The sequence below is a fragment of the Capsicum annuum genome, chromosome 7, assembly GCF_002878395.1.
Source record: "Capsicum annuum cultivar UCD-10X-F1 chromosome 7, UCD10Xv1.1, whole genome shotgun sequence".
Taxonomy (NCBI): Eukaryota; Viridiplantae; Streptophyta; class Magnoliopsida; order Solanales; family Solanaceae; genus Capsicum; species Capsicum annuum.
In genome coordinates, this window is record NC_061117.1 from 205397063 (window position 1) to 205413099 (window position 16037).

The 16037-nt window shown below is 27.8% G+C and overlaps 2 protein-coding genes across 4 annotated transcripts in view; both read right to left on the reverse strand.

The window, feature by feature from the left end:
* Positions 1–425: 425 nt before the first annotated feature.
* Positions 426–1628, reverse strand: LOC124885876 (ribosome assembly factor mrt4-like). Its single transcript, XM_047394128.1, has 3 exons — positions 1576–1628; positions 766–856; positions 426–611 (listed from the first exon to the last, which is right to left on the reverse strand). Exons 1-3 carry the CDS (start codon positions 1626–1628, stop codon positions 426–428), a joined length of 330 nt encoding a protein of 109 aa, XP_047250084.1.
* Positions 1629–11518: 9890 nt separating this feature from the next.
* The window catches only part of LOC107878337, a 17188-nt gene continuing 12669 nt past the window's right edge, over positions 11519–16037 (reverse strand). For 2 of the 3 annotated variants that reach the window (XM_016725289.2, XM_016725287.2), the window contains exons 3-6: positions 13927–14004; positions 13786–13832; positions 13310–13465; positions 12956–13163 (exon numbers count right to left, since the gene is read on the reverse strand). In XM_016725289.2, coding sequence (XP_016580775.2) covers positions 13393–13465; positions 13786–13832; positions 13927–14004 — 198 coding nt within the window. In that variant the 3' untranslated portion in view covers positions 12956–13163; positions 13310–13392. Of the gene's footprint in view, positions 11865–12955; positions 13164–13309; positions 13466–13785; positions 13833–13926; positions 14005–16037 lie in introns of those variants that run through there. The other variant, XM_016725288.2, reaches the window with a different exon arrangement.

Sequence of the window (16037 nt, forward strand, 5' to 3'; positions counted from 1 at the left end):
AGCCTCGGGTATTTTTGCAGACTTGAAAATGTTGTTAAACAAATTAGTCAACCAGCTCCACCAGTAAACTTCCAAAAATCCATCGGAATTTCGTCAGGCCCTGGCGCCCTGCCCCTTCGCATCCTACGAATAGCCTCTCTGACCTCCTCAACCTTAAAACATCTACAGTAACCGAAATCCTGATTATCCTCCGAGTGCTCCAGCTCCCCTAGCTCAATGCTTCTGTCCCCCACCGCCCGATCAATAAACCATGAAAATACTCTTGCCATCTCTTCTTAATGTGGACATCCTCCACCAAAACTCTCCCATCTTCCCCCTTAATGCACTTCGCTAGATTGAGGTCACGACCCTTTCGCTCCCTAGCTTTAGCCAGCCTATACAATCACTTTTTCCCGCCTTTCTCCTCTAACCCCACATACATGCTCTCAAAACGCTGTTGTCTTAGCCGCCGTAACAGCTAACTTGACCTCCTTCCTCGCTACTTTGTACACCTCCCTATTCACCCGCTTCTCCTCCTCATCCTTACTCTCAATAAACTTAACATACACCCCCTTCTTACTCTCCACTTTCTCGAGCATGCAGCAAGGACTGGTTGGTAAAGAAGGAAGAAACTGCTTCTTTGTTTAGCCAGAGTTAGATTTTTTTAGTAGATTTGATGAGCAGTGAAGTTAGAAGTGTGTGGAAGGAGATTTGGTTTGTGATTTCGTTTTTGAACTAACAGGAAAGTATTTAACAGAATATATAATGTACATTAGAGCGTCCTACCTTTGAAATCTTATGGAGGCCGGGATGAATCTCATCGGCGACTAAACGGCCTAGTTCTACCTGCATGACTTTGTTGGAACCAAGGAAAAATCTGAAATGGCAAGAAATAATTCTCAATACAGTCTCCATACTGATAGTTAATTATGAAAGACCAACAAAGTTCCCCTCAAGATATATCCTTCCCAACTCAATACCAATTTATATTTGATAATCCTCCATGGAAAAATTGCTCAGGACGAGAAAATGCAATGGGTTAATGATAGCAAGACCACTGTATGCACAGAAATGTAATCTTGAAACAAGCGATAACGGCCAGACAAACCAATTCCAGGTTCCATAAAATATATGAAATTTTAAGAACCACAACATGTAAAATCTACACATGGACACACAACAACGTAACTACATTCATTTTTTTTCCTGATTATTTCTCTCAGGAAAATACAAAGCTCATAACATCCTACATTATTAGTTGCAACTAACCTTGCTGTACTCCAACAAAAGTGATTTATTGACTTGGATAGACGTCAAAACATATAATTTTGTATTGCAATCTTTTTAAACAACTAAGATAAAGATTAATGTTCTATATCATCAACATTACTTGAATTCTCTTGTCTTGCAAAAAGATACTCTCTTTCCCACATTAGTTGTGCACGTTATTAAAATAGTTATCCCAAATTACTTGTTGACGCAAAACCAGGAGAGAATTGATTAATTTTTTTGTCCATTTTACCATTAGAATTAATTACTTTGAAAGTGAAAACAAGTTTGTAAAGTTTAAGTAAATAAACAAATAACAAAACTTGCCTGCTAGAAGACTTGAGCTGATCTCTGAACTCCTTAAACTTGAGATTTCTCATGTTCTCGAAACTAAATACATACACTGTGTTACACCTAATTTTTTTCCTCCACGATTAAATTTAATCCTGAGTTTCTTAAATTTTTAATAGAATCGAAATATTTTTATCCGAATAAAAGCTTTTCAAAGTATTTATCTAGGTAATTTTGTCATTTTAAATAGCGATTATATATTATCGTATTCAATTATACGAGGTTATATAATTTGGTTACTTAAACATTTATTCTATTGATTATCGGATTTTAATTAAGGATTATCTTGAAAATAAACATGATGATTAAAATCTTGATTTAAATATAATTTAGTCTAAAAAATAATTTATTTGGATAAATATGTGTTTGATTTTATTAAATCAAGAAACTCGGAATTAAAAGAAGTATTAATTTGTATCGACTTTCAATTTAATTTAGCAAATCTATAGATTTGGATATAATTGAAATCTAATTGGTCATAATTGTAATGTAATACAATTGATTTTTAATCTGGTTAAAATTAAATAAATTTGGCTAAATTTTAAATCCCAGTTGAGGTTAAATTTTAAATAACCCCAAAATTTTCAAAAAACTCTTATAACTTCTACCCAATTTCCACCAAAAATAATTTTAAATTTGTACTACATTGTACAATTTTCCACCACATTATCTTCCATCTCACCTTATCTTCAATTTTAAAATTTCAAAAACACCCCTAAATGGCTTTTCTCCCACATTGGTGGATAAAAAGAAATAAAACTCCACTCTCTCCTATAAATACTACCACTACTTTGGTAGAAAGGAGGTTGAAAAAGTAAAAAAAAAAAAAAAAGGCTAGAAATGTGAAAAAAATTCTTTTGAGCAAAATAGTTATTTTTATTTAGTAAAAATTTTTGTTTCATAGAGTTGGTCGGCTAATCAAAATTTTTGAGTTGCCGGCGACTTTTTCTAGTGGTGGTTGATTCCGACGAAGCTCGTAATCTCATTTTGCTTCCCTCAAAAAGGTAAAGACACCTTTTCTTTTTTTTTTTTTTTTAGTTTTATTATCGTTTTCTTCTTCATCTTTTTTCTTCTTCGTAGTTTGTAGTTATAATATTGTTTGTTATAGATGGCCTTGAAGGCCATAGGATGTTGTGGTATCGATATTTTAATTAGTTTCATGTTCATGATATAAAAATAAGCAAGCAATAGTTGTACGTGCCTTTTTTGACTTTATTCCTTAATTATTATAGATAAAGTTTCAATCTTTGTTTAAAAGATATATTTATAGTTTGTTTAATCTTATTGTTGGTGGATATGTTTATTTTTAGCATGTAAAGTTATTTTTTTATGTTGAAAAGAATAGTTAATATTGATTGTTTCGCCTTTTCATCTTATTCTTTGATTGTTTTAAATAAAGTTTAGATTTTTGCTTGAAAAACGTACATATGTCTTGTTTAAACTCATTGTTGGTGCATATGTTTATTTTTAGCATGTAAAGTTATTTTATTTATGTTTAAAAGAATAATTAATATTGATTATTTTGTCTTTTAACCTTATTCTTTGATTATTTTGGATAAAGTTTAGATCTTTACTTGAAAAACATACCCTGTCTTGTTTAAACTCATTGTTGGTAGATATATTTGTTTTTAGCATGTAAAGTTATTTTCTTTATGTTGAAAAGAATAATTAATACTGATTGTTTTGCCTTTTGACTCTATTCTTTGATTGTTATGTATAAAATTTTGATCTTTGCTCAAAAGACGAACTCATGTCTTATTTAAATTCATTGTTAGCGGATATGTTTGTTTTAGCATGTAAAGTTGTTTCTTTTATGTTGGAAAAATAGTTATAATTGTTTGTTTCGCCTTAATAAAAATAGTAATTAGTTAACTCATGAATTTGTTATTTGCTTTCTAATTATTTTAATGGATTTCAAAATCCTCATATAAGAAATGAAGTGCTAGCTTTATTTTCTATCGAAGATGTTTATTCCTCTTTTGTTCGCACGTTGTCTGGTCAAAATGATGAGAAATTTCGGACTTTTGTGGCTAAATAGAATTATTTGGATATTTTTTACTCATGCATAGTATGATTATTGAACGATATTTCACTTTTAGAGATGCTAAACTTTTACTCTTATTTTCTTACTCCGGATTATTATATGTGCTCTTTGTGTGTATAAAAACTTGATTCATGTCTCTCTTTTATTCATAATATCAAAAGAGAATCAACGATGTCTTAGAAATATAAACCATAGGTCGTTACACGTTTTTCCATAAAATATTGGTTGTAATTTAGATGCATAAATTTTTGTTAATGTCGCCGTAATTGAAATTTAAAGATTCTCTTTCTTGAAAAATTAACCTTTTTTTTTGTTACATGGATTAATGTCTATGTTTGTTCAATTTTAGAAGTCATGAGTATTTTTCTTGTTGCCTCATCCCTGTACTTTCGCAAGCTTACGTTGTTTATTTTCTTGCATTAATTCATTGAATATGACCTTCTTCCTTTTACCTTTATTCATTCTTAATATAGACATAAATCATGAGGCATGCAAGTGGATGTCTTTGATTTGCATTTTATCTATTGACTCTCACTCTTGTTATGCGTGTGCAAGAATGCATATCATTGTAATTCAAAAATTGATTCTTGATATTTTTTTTACTTTGAAATATGTAACTATTATGCCTTGAATGTATATTAATTTCTTTATCTTTTCTTTGCATGCAAAAAAATATCTCTAGTCTAAATGGACTCCCCTCCTCTTGCATTTCATAATGGGTGAATGAGGCTCACCTCTTCGAATCAAGTTCGAAGTTTAAACCAAAGGTCCACTACATAGCGTGCGGGTGTTAGAAGATAGACGAAGAAGGAAAATGGATCAAAACCTATTGATGAGGTCACTAAGAGACTTGAAAAGTCTCGATTTTTATTATTATCTTTTTTTTTTATTTAGAAAAAATTACAGAAAGTAGCATACTTAAGACTATAATTACAATAAATAGCAACACTTTTGTAAAATTACAGTTTATAGCAAAAGCAACATTATTTTACTCATTAACTAGGTAAGTGCAGGTTTTACCTACACTATTTTACATTTTTCTATTTTCACTCTACTATTTCACCTCCCCCAATATAACTATTATCTTTTACCCTTTTTTTCATCTTATTTTTTTTTATCATTTTATTTTTTTATTTTCACTTTATTTTCTCTCTTCTATTTCTCTTCTTTTTCCTTTTTTTTATATTTTGTTTTCTTTTTTTTTTCTCCTTTTTCATATTTGAAGATAATTATCTCCATGATCTTCAAAATTTCAAAATAAAATATTATTACTGTCTTTCACTCTCTTATATCTCTATCTTTTTTCTTGTTAGTTCTTTTTATTTTATCTTTTTATCATTTTATTTTGATTTGTTTTTCTTTTTCATTTTTTCTTTTCACTTTATTTTCTCTCTTCTATTTCTCTTTTTTTTCCCTTTTTCTTTTTTTTCCTTTCTCAGATCTTTTTCTTTCCTTTTCTATTTTTGCTTTCTTCTTTGTTCTATTTTATTTTATTTTATTTTTCCTTTTATTTTTTACACTTCTATTTCTCTTTCTTCCCTTTTTTTTTTCCTTTTTCACTTCTCTTTTTTAATTTTTTTATTTTTATATTTTTGTTTTTTTCCGTTTTTCTACTCTTCTATCTCTAACTTTTATTTTGACAAGACAAATATGTATATCACATACACATATTCAAAAAATATACAAAATACATAGTCATACAGATCTGAATATGTATTTACAGTACAAAACATACATATGCATTTACGAAATACATATCATATTCATATTAAACAGTAACTAACATAACTATACTATATATCTTCATATGTATTTGCGAAATACAAAGGTGACTCATATAAAACAAGAATATACATATGGATCAGGTATGTATTCTGTAAATACATATACAGAGCTATATGTATTTTATACGGTGTTGAATTTGTCTTTGAACTGTATAAACTATGTCATTTTAGAGGATAACATATGTACTTATTTGTTTTCTTTTACTGTTTAAGATTTGTATCATGTATTTCTTATCACCTATATGTATATGTATATAATTGTCATTTTTGTTATAGAGATTTTGTGTCTTATATATTTATCTATACATGTGAGTCAGATATGTATTTCTGTAAATATATACGCAGATATATGTGTATGTTTTCACCGTAAATACATATGCAGATATGCATGTCTATTTATTTTGTATATTTTTTTAAATACGTATATATGATATAGATATTTGTCTTTTAAAAATAAAAGATAGAGATAGAAGAGTGTAAAAAAAAAACAGAAACAAAAATAAAAATTCGGATAAAAGAAGTGAAATAGGAAAAAAAAAAAAGAAATAGAAACTAGGAACTAGAAATAGAAGTGTTAAAATAAAAGCGGAAAAAAAATAAAAAATAAGAAAAAGAAAATGAAAAAAATATGAGAAAAGGAAAAAAAAAGAAAACGAAAAAATAATAAATAAAAAAATAAAAAAGGAAAAAAAAAAAGAGAAGAGAAGTAGAAGAGAAAAAACAAAGTAGAAAGAAAAAAATGAAAAAGAAAAATAAATTAAAATTTAAAAAAAAATGAAAAAACTAACGAGAAAAAATAGTTAGAGATATAAGAAAATGATATTTTGAAATTTTGAAAATCATGGAAATAATAATCTTTCATATCAAAGTTTGATTTGGAAAATGATTTTGCTAATTTAAATAAGAGTAATTTATGAAAATTTAATTAGATGAAATAATTATTCCTTATTTAACTCAACTAATTTGAGTAAAATAAGGGCAGTAAATCCTATTGTATATACATTTGTATAGCAACAGTTTATTTAAACACAAAAATTCCATTTGCTATTTTTCGTAATTATGAAACTGTTACTATACAAGTTACAATTAAAGCTCTATATTTGTTATTTATGAAATTTTTCCTATTTATTTATTTATTTATTTATTTATTCATTTGGGCCTCGAAGTCAAAATTGTATTTTAATACAGGTGAGACAAATTTTGGGCCTCAAAGGTTCGAAAACTAGCTTAGGACAGGTTGTGGGCCGAAAGCCAAATATTTAGATTTGAAAATTTCAGAAATAACAACTATAGAACTTTAATTGTAACTTTTATAGCAATAGTTTTATAATTATGAAAAATAGTAAATTATATTTTGTATTTAAATAAAATTTTGCTATACAAATACATATACAACAAAATTTACTGCCCTTGTTTTACTCAAATTAGTAGAGTTAAATAAGGAATAATTAAATTCTCATAAATTACTATTATTTAAATTCATATATTCCTTTTCCAAATCAAACTCAAATATGAAGATTATTATTTTTAAGATCTTCAAAAATTCAAAATATCATTCTCTTATATCTCTAACTATTTTTTCTTGTTAGTTTTTTTCATTTTTTAATCTTTTTTTATTTTAATTTCTTTTTCTTTTCCATTTTATTTTCTATCTTCTACTTCTCTTTTTTATTTGTTTTCTTTTTAAAAAAAAATCACTTTTGTTTTTACACTTCTATTTCTAGTTTCTATTTCTCTTTCTTCTTTTTTTTTTACCTTTTTCACTTCTTCTTTTCGAATTTTTACTTTTCATTTTTGTTTTTTTCTATTTTTTTCTCTTCTATCTCTATCTTTTATTTTTAAAAGACAAATATCTATATCGTATATACATATTTTAAAAATATACAAAATAAATAGACATACAAATTTGCATATGTATTTATGGTAAAAAACATACATATATATATGCATATATATTTACAGAAATACATATCTGACTCACACACACATATATATATATATATGTATATAAGTAATAAAAAAACACATGATACATATCTTAAACAGTAAAAGAAAACAAATAAGTACATATGTTACCCTCTAAAATGACATAGTATGTACAGTTCAAAGACAAATTCAACACCGTATAAAATACATATAGCTCTGCATATATATTTACAAAATACATACCTGATCCATACGTATATTCTTATTTTACATGAGTCACCTTTGTATTTTGCAAATACATATGAAGATATATAGTATAGTTATATTTGTTACTGTCTAATATGAATATGATATGTATTTCATAAATATATATGTATGTTTTGTACTGTAAATACATATCCAGATCTGTATGACTATGTACTTTGTATGTTTTTTTTAATATGTGTATATGATATACATATTTATCTTTTCAAAATAAAAGTTAGAGATAGAAGAGTAAAAAAAATAAAAATATAAAAAGAAAAAAACAAAAAAAAGAGAAATAGAAGTGTAAAAATAAAAGAAAAAAAGGAACAAAACAAAACAAAAAAAAGGAAGAAAATGAAAATTAGAAAAAGAAAAAAAAGATATAAGAAAGGGAAAAAACGAAAAAGGCAAAAAATGAGAAATGGAAGAGAGTAAATAAAGTAGAAAGAAAAAATAAAAATGAAAAACGAAATTAAAAAAAAAAAAAAAAAAAAAAAAAAAAAAAAAAAAAAAAAAAAAAAGAACTAACAAAAAAAAAGGTAATGATATAAGAGAGTGAAAGACAGTAATGGTGTTTTATTTTGAAATCTTGAAGATCATGGAGATAAAAATCTTCAAATATGAAATAGAAAAAAAAGAAAATAAAAAATAAAAAAAGTAAAATAAACGAAAATGAAAAAAAAAAAAAAAATAGAAGAGAGAAAATAAAGTGAAAATAAAAAAATAAAAATAAAATAATAAAAAAATAATATGAAAAAAAAGAGTAAAAGATATGGATATATTTGGGAAAAGTGAAATAGTGAAGTGAAAATAGAAAAATGTAAAATAGTGAGAGTAAAAAATGAACTTGTCTAGTTAATGAGTAAAATAATGTTACTCTTGCTATAAACTGTAATTTTACAAAAGTGTTGCTATTTGTTATAATTATAGTCTTAAGCATGCTACTTTTTGTAATTTTTTATAGGGAAAATTTCAGAAATAGCAACTGTAGAGTCTTAATTATAACTTTTGTAGCAACAGTTTAAAAATTACGAAAAATAGCAATATGTATTTTGTATTTCAGTAAAAGGTTGCTCCGTTCCTTATTTAACTCTAATAAGTTAGAGTTAAATAAGGAATGAAACTGTTCCTTATTTGTAGCCACCTTTTATGACTCTTTTAATTTTACCTTAACCATTAAAATACATCAACTTAATTCAAAAAACCTTTTCCATAAACAACAACTCAAAATGAAATTCAAAAAAAAAAAAAAGGGTGATTCCAATATCATTGGGCAACGTTTCTGAAATTGATGAAATGTAATTGACAAAAAAATTCACGTCATTTACAGGTATGGATAAACAATTATTGAGATTGCTTTTTTTTTTTTGTAATTGCGGAAATTTGTAGAAATGTAATAACAAGTTTGCTCAACATTCATAAAGTTCAATTTTTTGTAGCGTATTTTGAATTTTCTAATTTAAAATTTTGTCAGCGATATTTTTTTTTGATCAAATTCACAGTTTTATTTGTTGTTATGTATTTATAGCGACATAAGTTACAATTCTTATATGTTAAATTTTAAATTTTAAAAGCATATTCAAAAAAAAAAATTGAGTGATTGGAATATCGTTGATGAACGTCTGTATTTTACGAAGAACAATTGAATAAACAACGCGACAATTGTAGGTATGGATAAACAAACTTTAAGATCATATTTATTCAATTGCGAAAATTTCTGGAAACGATAAACAACTAGATTTGATTTGTTATTTTCAAAAAATATAATTGCAAAAAATTTTGAAAATTGTATAACAAAATTGCGTAACAGTCATGGAGTTCAAAAATTGAGATCGTATTTTGAATTTTATCAATTTTCAAAAAAAAATATTCTGAGCGATTTTTTATCAAATTCAAAGTCATCATTGTTTATGTCATTTGAAAATTGAGATATAATTATTATACGTTAATTTTGAATTTTAGTCGAGGATAACTACTATTTGAACTTATATTTGTTTCCAGATGTATGTATTTATAATATACATATGCACTTTGTTTATATGTTCACTGGCAGTTACAATGTTTTCAGCTGTATGTATTTAAAATATACATATCTAGTATGTTCATGTGTTCAGTGGCAGTTACAAATGTTTCCAGCTGCATGTATTTATAATATACATATGCAACATGTTTATGTATTCACTGGAAGTTACATATGTTTCCGGCAGTATGTATTTATAATATACATATGCAGTATGGTTATGCGTTCACTAGCAGTTATGTATGTTTTCAGCAATATGTATTTATAATATACATATACAGTATTTTGTGTCTATAAACCATGTACTCTTTTATATTATTTTTTTCATATGCAGGTCATATAGTTCTATTAGCATATGGTATACATGATTCTGAAAATGATGCATCTTGGACTTGGTTCTTTGAGATTCTAAAAGAAGAATGCGGTGAAAGAAATGTCTTGAGAACGTATGATCTTCTAATTTATCCTCTACCACATAAAGATGACTGGGTAAAATCACAGAAAGTATTGGAGGAGGTAGTTTTACCCCTAAAACACAAGCGGCCCTCTGGAAGACCTCCAAAGAAGGATCATGAAAAATCCGAAAGAGATATGTTCGGAAAGAAAAATAAAAATTATTGTAGTTCATGTGGGATTAAAGGTCACAATAGACGTTCATATAGGAAATACAACAAATGAAAAGTTTGTTGATGTATTTAGTCAAAAAATAATTATTGAATTTTTTCATTGAGAATTATGTTTTTCTAAATTTTGAACTTGTTATTGAACTTATTATTGAACTTGTTATAGTTTTAATGTTGCATTTATTTTACCGAGCTTGATTAACTTAATTTATTTTGAATATATTTTGTAAGACATATATATATATATATATATATATATATATATATTCATATATATATATTCATACTAGTAAAATACATATTTGTTAGTAAAACACGTCTGCATATAATAACAAGGATCAATACGTATTTCTGATAAAATATATTTGTATTAGACATAAATACATATGCAAACTGGAATGAACATATTAATTATTCATAAATATGTATTTAGTCATAATTGGGATGAACATATGTATTTTTCATAACTGAAAAATACATATGCATTAGTCATAAATGCATATATATATGGTAAGATCTGTGTGTATTTAACTGGACAACTATATAGACATATGCATTGCAGAAAAATACATAATCGGACAATTATATATAAATATGCATATCAGAAAAAAAAAATACCTACAGACTTGTAAATTATCTATCCGTTAGTAAAAATACATATGTACACTGGAATGAACATATGTATTATTAATAAATACATATGACTCATAAATCTATATGGACTTGTGCATAACAATACAATAACTAAGTATTGTTCAAAAATACATATGCAAATCTTTAAAAAACATATGCATATATAAGCATCAATGAAAAATACATATGCATTAGACATAGATACATATGCAAAAACTGGATGCAACAGAAGTTAATAAAGACATATTGCTAACATTTACATAAACAAATCATCAAAATATTCTTTTTGAAAAGTTTAAACATCAAAAATCTAAATATATATCTAAACTGTACCATGTATAACATTTAAATGTCAAAAGAATTTAGTAAAATACATATGCGTTAGTAAAATATGTGTCTGCATATAAATAACAAGAATCCATACATATTTCTGAAAAATGTATTTAGATTAGACATAAATACATATGCAAACTAAAATGAACATATGTATTATTTATAAAGACAAAAATACATATATGAACATATTGTCCATAAAATCTAAGATTACAACTAAAAAAATACATATCTATACCGTAATAAATACAAATTTTACAATAACAAATACAAATACATATCTACATTGTAGCAAATACAAATCTTATCAGTACCAAATCAAATACATATATAAATACAAATCTTATCATTACAAAATACAAATACATATCTATACAGTAAATATTACATGTTATAGAAATCTCGTCGGAATATATTGATCCACCGCTATCACATCATCGGAAAACCCATAAAAACTGGCTAAGACCGAATCTACAAAATCAGCGAATCATCGAATAAAATTCAACCCCTGTGATTGATTTTGGCTAATACTCGTTGGTAAAACGTCATTACTGTCGTTGCTGATCACCGTCATGGTGCAATTCGCCGAATAGACCCTCCCTCCGTTGAAAATTCACCAAAAAACACCTTGCAAGAAATAAGCATATACCATGTCCCTAGTCTCCGAACATGACAACAAAGAGGAATGGAAAAGTTACTATTGTGAAAACACCAAGATTTATTTCCTGATATTTTGCAATCCTATAATGAAGCACAGATTAGAGAATCTCTAAGGAAGTGTAGATACAAGTTACAACAGTACTTCCGTCAAAATAATAAAATAGCAAAATATTTTTCAGTAAGAGACCAGATGAAGAAATCATGTTAATAGAACAAGAAATGTTGAAAACTGGATGTCATAGCCTATGAGGCTGTCTCATGGATAAGCAATCAGAGGAAACCAGTTAAACTCATAATAATCTATGTGTTTATCAAAAATATGTTAAACCGACGAATCCAATCGAAGCCACCAGCCCATCCATCGCTGGAAGAGGCATTCCTTGGCTGAAAAAACACCAAAAAAATCACAAAACACCAAAAAAAAAAAGGAAAGCAATACGAAAAAAATAAAAAATATATAAATTATGTGAAAAGATGAGATGCAAATACTATGAAGCACCCTGTTTATCAAAAGATTGAGAGATAAAAGCAGAAATTGAAAAAATAAAATTAGAAGATGCGGTAAATTGGAAAGAGAGAAGTGAATATTGCGTGAAAAAAGGAAAAAGGCAAACTGATGGAGAAATACACGCTTCTCTCTAAAAAGAGGGTAAAGTATTGCTACTTTTGCTATAAGTTGTAATTTTAAAATAGTATTGCTATTTATTGTAATAATAGTCTTAGGTATGCTAGTTTCTGTTATTTTTTCTTTTTTATATTTAGATTAAGACAGGTGCAAATGGACCAAAAGTCCAATTAGATTAGAACATGGTCTATTGATTTGACCCAATAACCTAAGTCTTTGTTTTCTCCCCTTCCCCTTTTACATGCTTTATTAATAATTAATTTAGACTTAGTTAAAATTCCTACTAAGTCGTCCAAATCTATTTTACACAAGTCTTTTTTTTAAAATTAATTATTTTTCAATAATCAATCTTTCTTTTTGAAGTTAGTCAAAAGATATTTTCAAATAACCGCAAGTTAGCGGATACTCTTGATGCCTTAACAACCTCCCAAAAATATTAATAAGAATCGCTTACACAGAATCTTCAAACTTAAATGATTTTTTTTATTTTGGATCGTTTAAGTAACTTTAAAAGGTTTTCTAAATTTCTTTTCAAATAAATTAAGTAGCAACTCTAAATAAGTCAAAATTTTCACAAATACACTGAACTATACTTTTCGGCACATTCCCCTATTGAATTAACAATGTTTTCTTTGTGCTCCTTCCCCTTCTTCTTTGTCTTAGATAAAAACTGCAATCAAATTATGCAACACGTGAGCTTAAATGGTAATTAATTCAACAGTAATGAGCTTAATAACAACTTAGAAATCACTAAAAATGCTTCAGCAATAATGAATTCAACAATCATATATTGAAAATTCTAGGGTTTTGTTGTACCGGCTCTGCGACGCTTCAACTTCGGCATTGCTTCTTTGAGAATGAGAGATGCTTCCGGAGTTGTGTGGAAAACATCTAATATATCAACTTAGCATTTTACCCTTACAAATTGAGTTTAATATCAGCTTTGCCCTTGATCGTTCTCCACTCCCATTTCTATATAGTAGAAAAAAATAAATAAAAAAATATTAATTTAAAATAATATAATAAATAATATTAAATTATAGATTATTTTGAGAATTTTGTTTTAGGAGAGAAAAGACAAAATGAAAAATAGGACCCACAAAAAAAAATGTCTTTTAGATTATGAATTTATATTGTGAAATGACTATAGTGCTATTGGCCATCCCATAATTCACTCTTCTATATAATAAATAAAATAACAACAGCTCATATAGTTAGCTCCGTCCCTCCCCTCCCCCTTCCCCCCGCCCCTCGCTCTTTCCAAACGAAAGACAGTAGGTAGTAGAGCCTACTCCGAGTCAGATTCCATGTTTCCCATAGCTTTGAGCCCTCTTGGTCTCTGCAAAACAACACATAACTTCCACTATTTAAAAATCTTCCTGGTATTATCCTTGTGATAGAGAGAAATGTTAAAGTAATTTTGATAGCCATACCTTCTTGGATACTTTTTTCTCTCTAACTTCATATCGCTCCAACGATAAATCACATAGCCATGCCCCTGGACTAATCAGCTTCACAAATTGGAAAATGAACCTTATTAGTCCATTAACTAAATAATATTCCATATTTTTCAAACAAAATTTAGAAAATGGGCCCTAAAAATTGACTCAATTATATATAGAATTTTTTTATTTTTTTTTGAGATAAAAATTGAAATAAATTTATTGACGTGCCTAAGAAAGACATTTCTAGCATGGTTAGCCTTCTAAGATAAGTAGATTGACAAGCGAAATTGCTGGGTCAGCCTCGCACTATATAGTCACGGCTTAACATGAAGGTCAAATCCATCGACAGCCTCCTAAACTTGGCACAATCTTTCACTTTAGCACCTCAAGTGGACGTTGTTCACTTTTGCCACCTCACGTAGCCATAAAGTGTGTCAGTTTGATACTTTTTGTTGATTCAGCAAAGAGAGTGTATCACACTCGCTTTTGGGCATGTGGCAGGAGTATTTTTGTAATTTGTCCATCTTTCTTCTCTTTCTTCTTCACTTCAACCCATTAACTTTTCCACCTTTTTTTTTTAACACAACAACCTCAGAAAATCAGCGTCCAGCATAAGCCACAAATTTGATATTTTCCAGCAAAGCATCAATGGTAATGGAGTGTTGGACCACCATAATTTGCAACATCAGAAAATGAATGGTGAAGCTGATGCGATTGATGGAGGTGAACGTTTTGACAGGAGATGAGGGAATTATAGATAATGTTTTCGAAATTGAACCCACAGGCTGAGGAATTTGTGAGACCTCCACTCTCCAACAACCATGGTGTAGTGCCAATCTCTCCAGGTGGAGAACAATTTGAATTTGATTTTTTTCAATTTTGTAATGCAATTTTCCTTTTTGAGAAACAAGAAATTAAGAAATAAAAATAATTTCTTTTAAGAAACAAGAATGGTCGATTTTTTCTTCTATTGATTTTAACCATTTTTGTTTCTTAAATTCGTGAAGCAATTCTGAATGACATATTTTATAGCTTGTGTCTGAAATTCGTGAACCTTTTAATGCGTATCCGTCAACCTTAGAGAATGGGGAGGTATGTTTGTCATCCTTCGAAAATTTAACCTCCATTAATGGAGGTTAAGAAGGATGGGTGGGGAAGACATTGTTGGGGGCTCTTTTGTAATTATTTGATAAAAAAACATGTCATTAATTTATTGGACATAAATTTCATGTGTTTTAGTCTTTTTTTTTTCTAAAAAAAAATAATTATAGGTACATATAGTGATGTGCCAATTTAAATGAGTTGGCACAAATCAATTGGCCATTTTATCGACGTTGGCAGCGAGTGAGATACACTCACCAGTGCTGATGTCGAAAGAGGTCAAAATAACACATTTTATGACTACTTGAGGTGCCAAAAGTGAACAATGTCCACTTGAGGTGCCAAAGTGAAAGATCGTGCCAAGTTTGAGAGGTTGTCGATGAATTTGGCCTAACATGAATGACCCATCTACCAAATCCTCCAGAAGACATGCAGGTTCAAATTAACCTAATTCACATAAGAAAAATAAGGGAAAAGGACATTATGTAGCCTTTTTTTAAAAAAAAATAGCCAAGGTTTGGGCATATAGACACAGTGTTCTGTCGGAAAAAAAAATCCTACTCTATGGCCATTGGGCCATTTGGCCATCTTCAGCCTTTTCCTTTGGCCATTGGGCCATTTTTCGGCTCTTCCCTTGTCTTTTATTTTTTTTTTAATTTTAAACTGAAAAATATTTTACTTTTTTTTTATTGTTTAAAAATAATAATTAAGTATATATAAATATATATAACACAACCTAACACTTTGGTCGGCTTCTGAATGACATTATGCAAATATCAATGCTACTTTTTGTTTTTACTTTATTAATCTTGTTTTTTTTGTTTTAATTCCAGCTATTTTATGTCCTACAATGTTGTTTCTTTGCTCTTCACCTTTTCTATACTTTATAAGATATACGTATAGAAATTATATAATTCTAACACATATTCAAATAATAATTGCAGCTAAAGATTGTATATAATATGTATAAAAATTATATAATTGTTGTATAAAATATG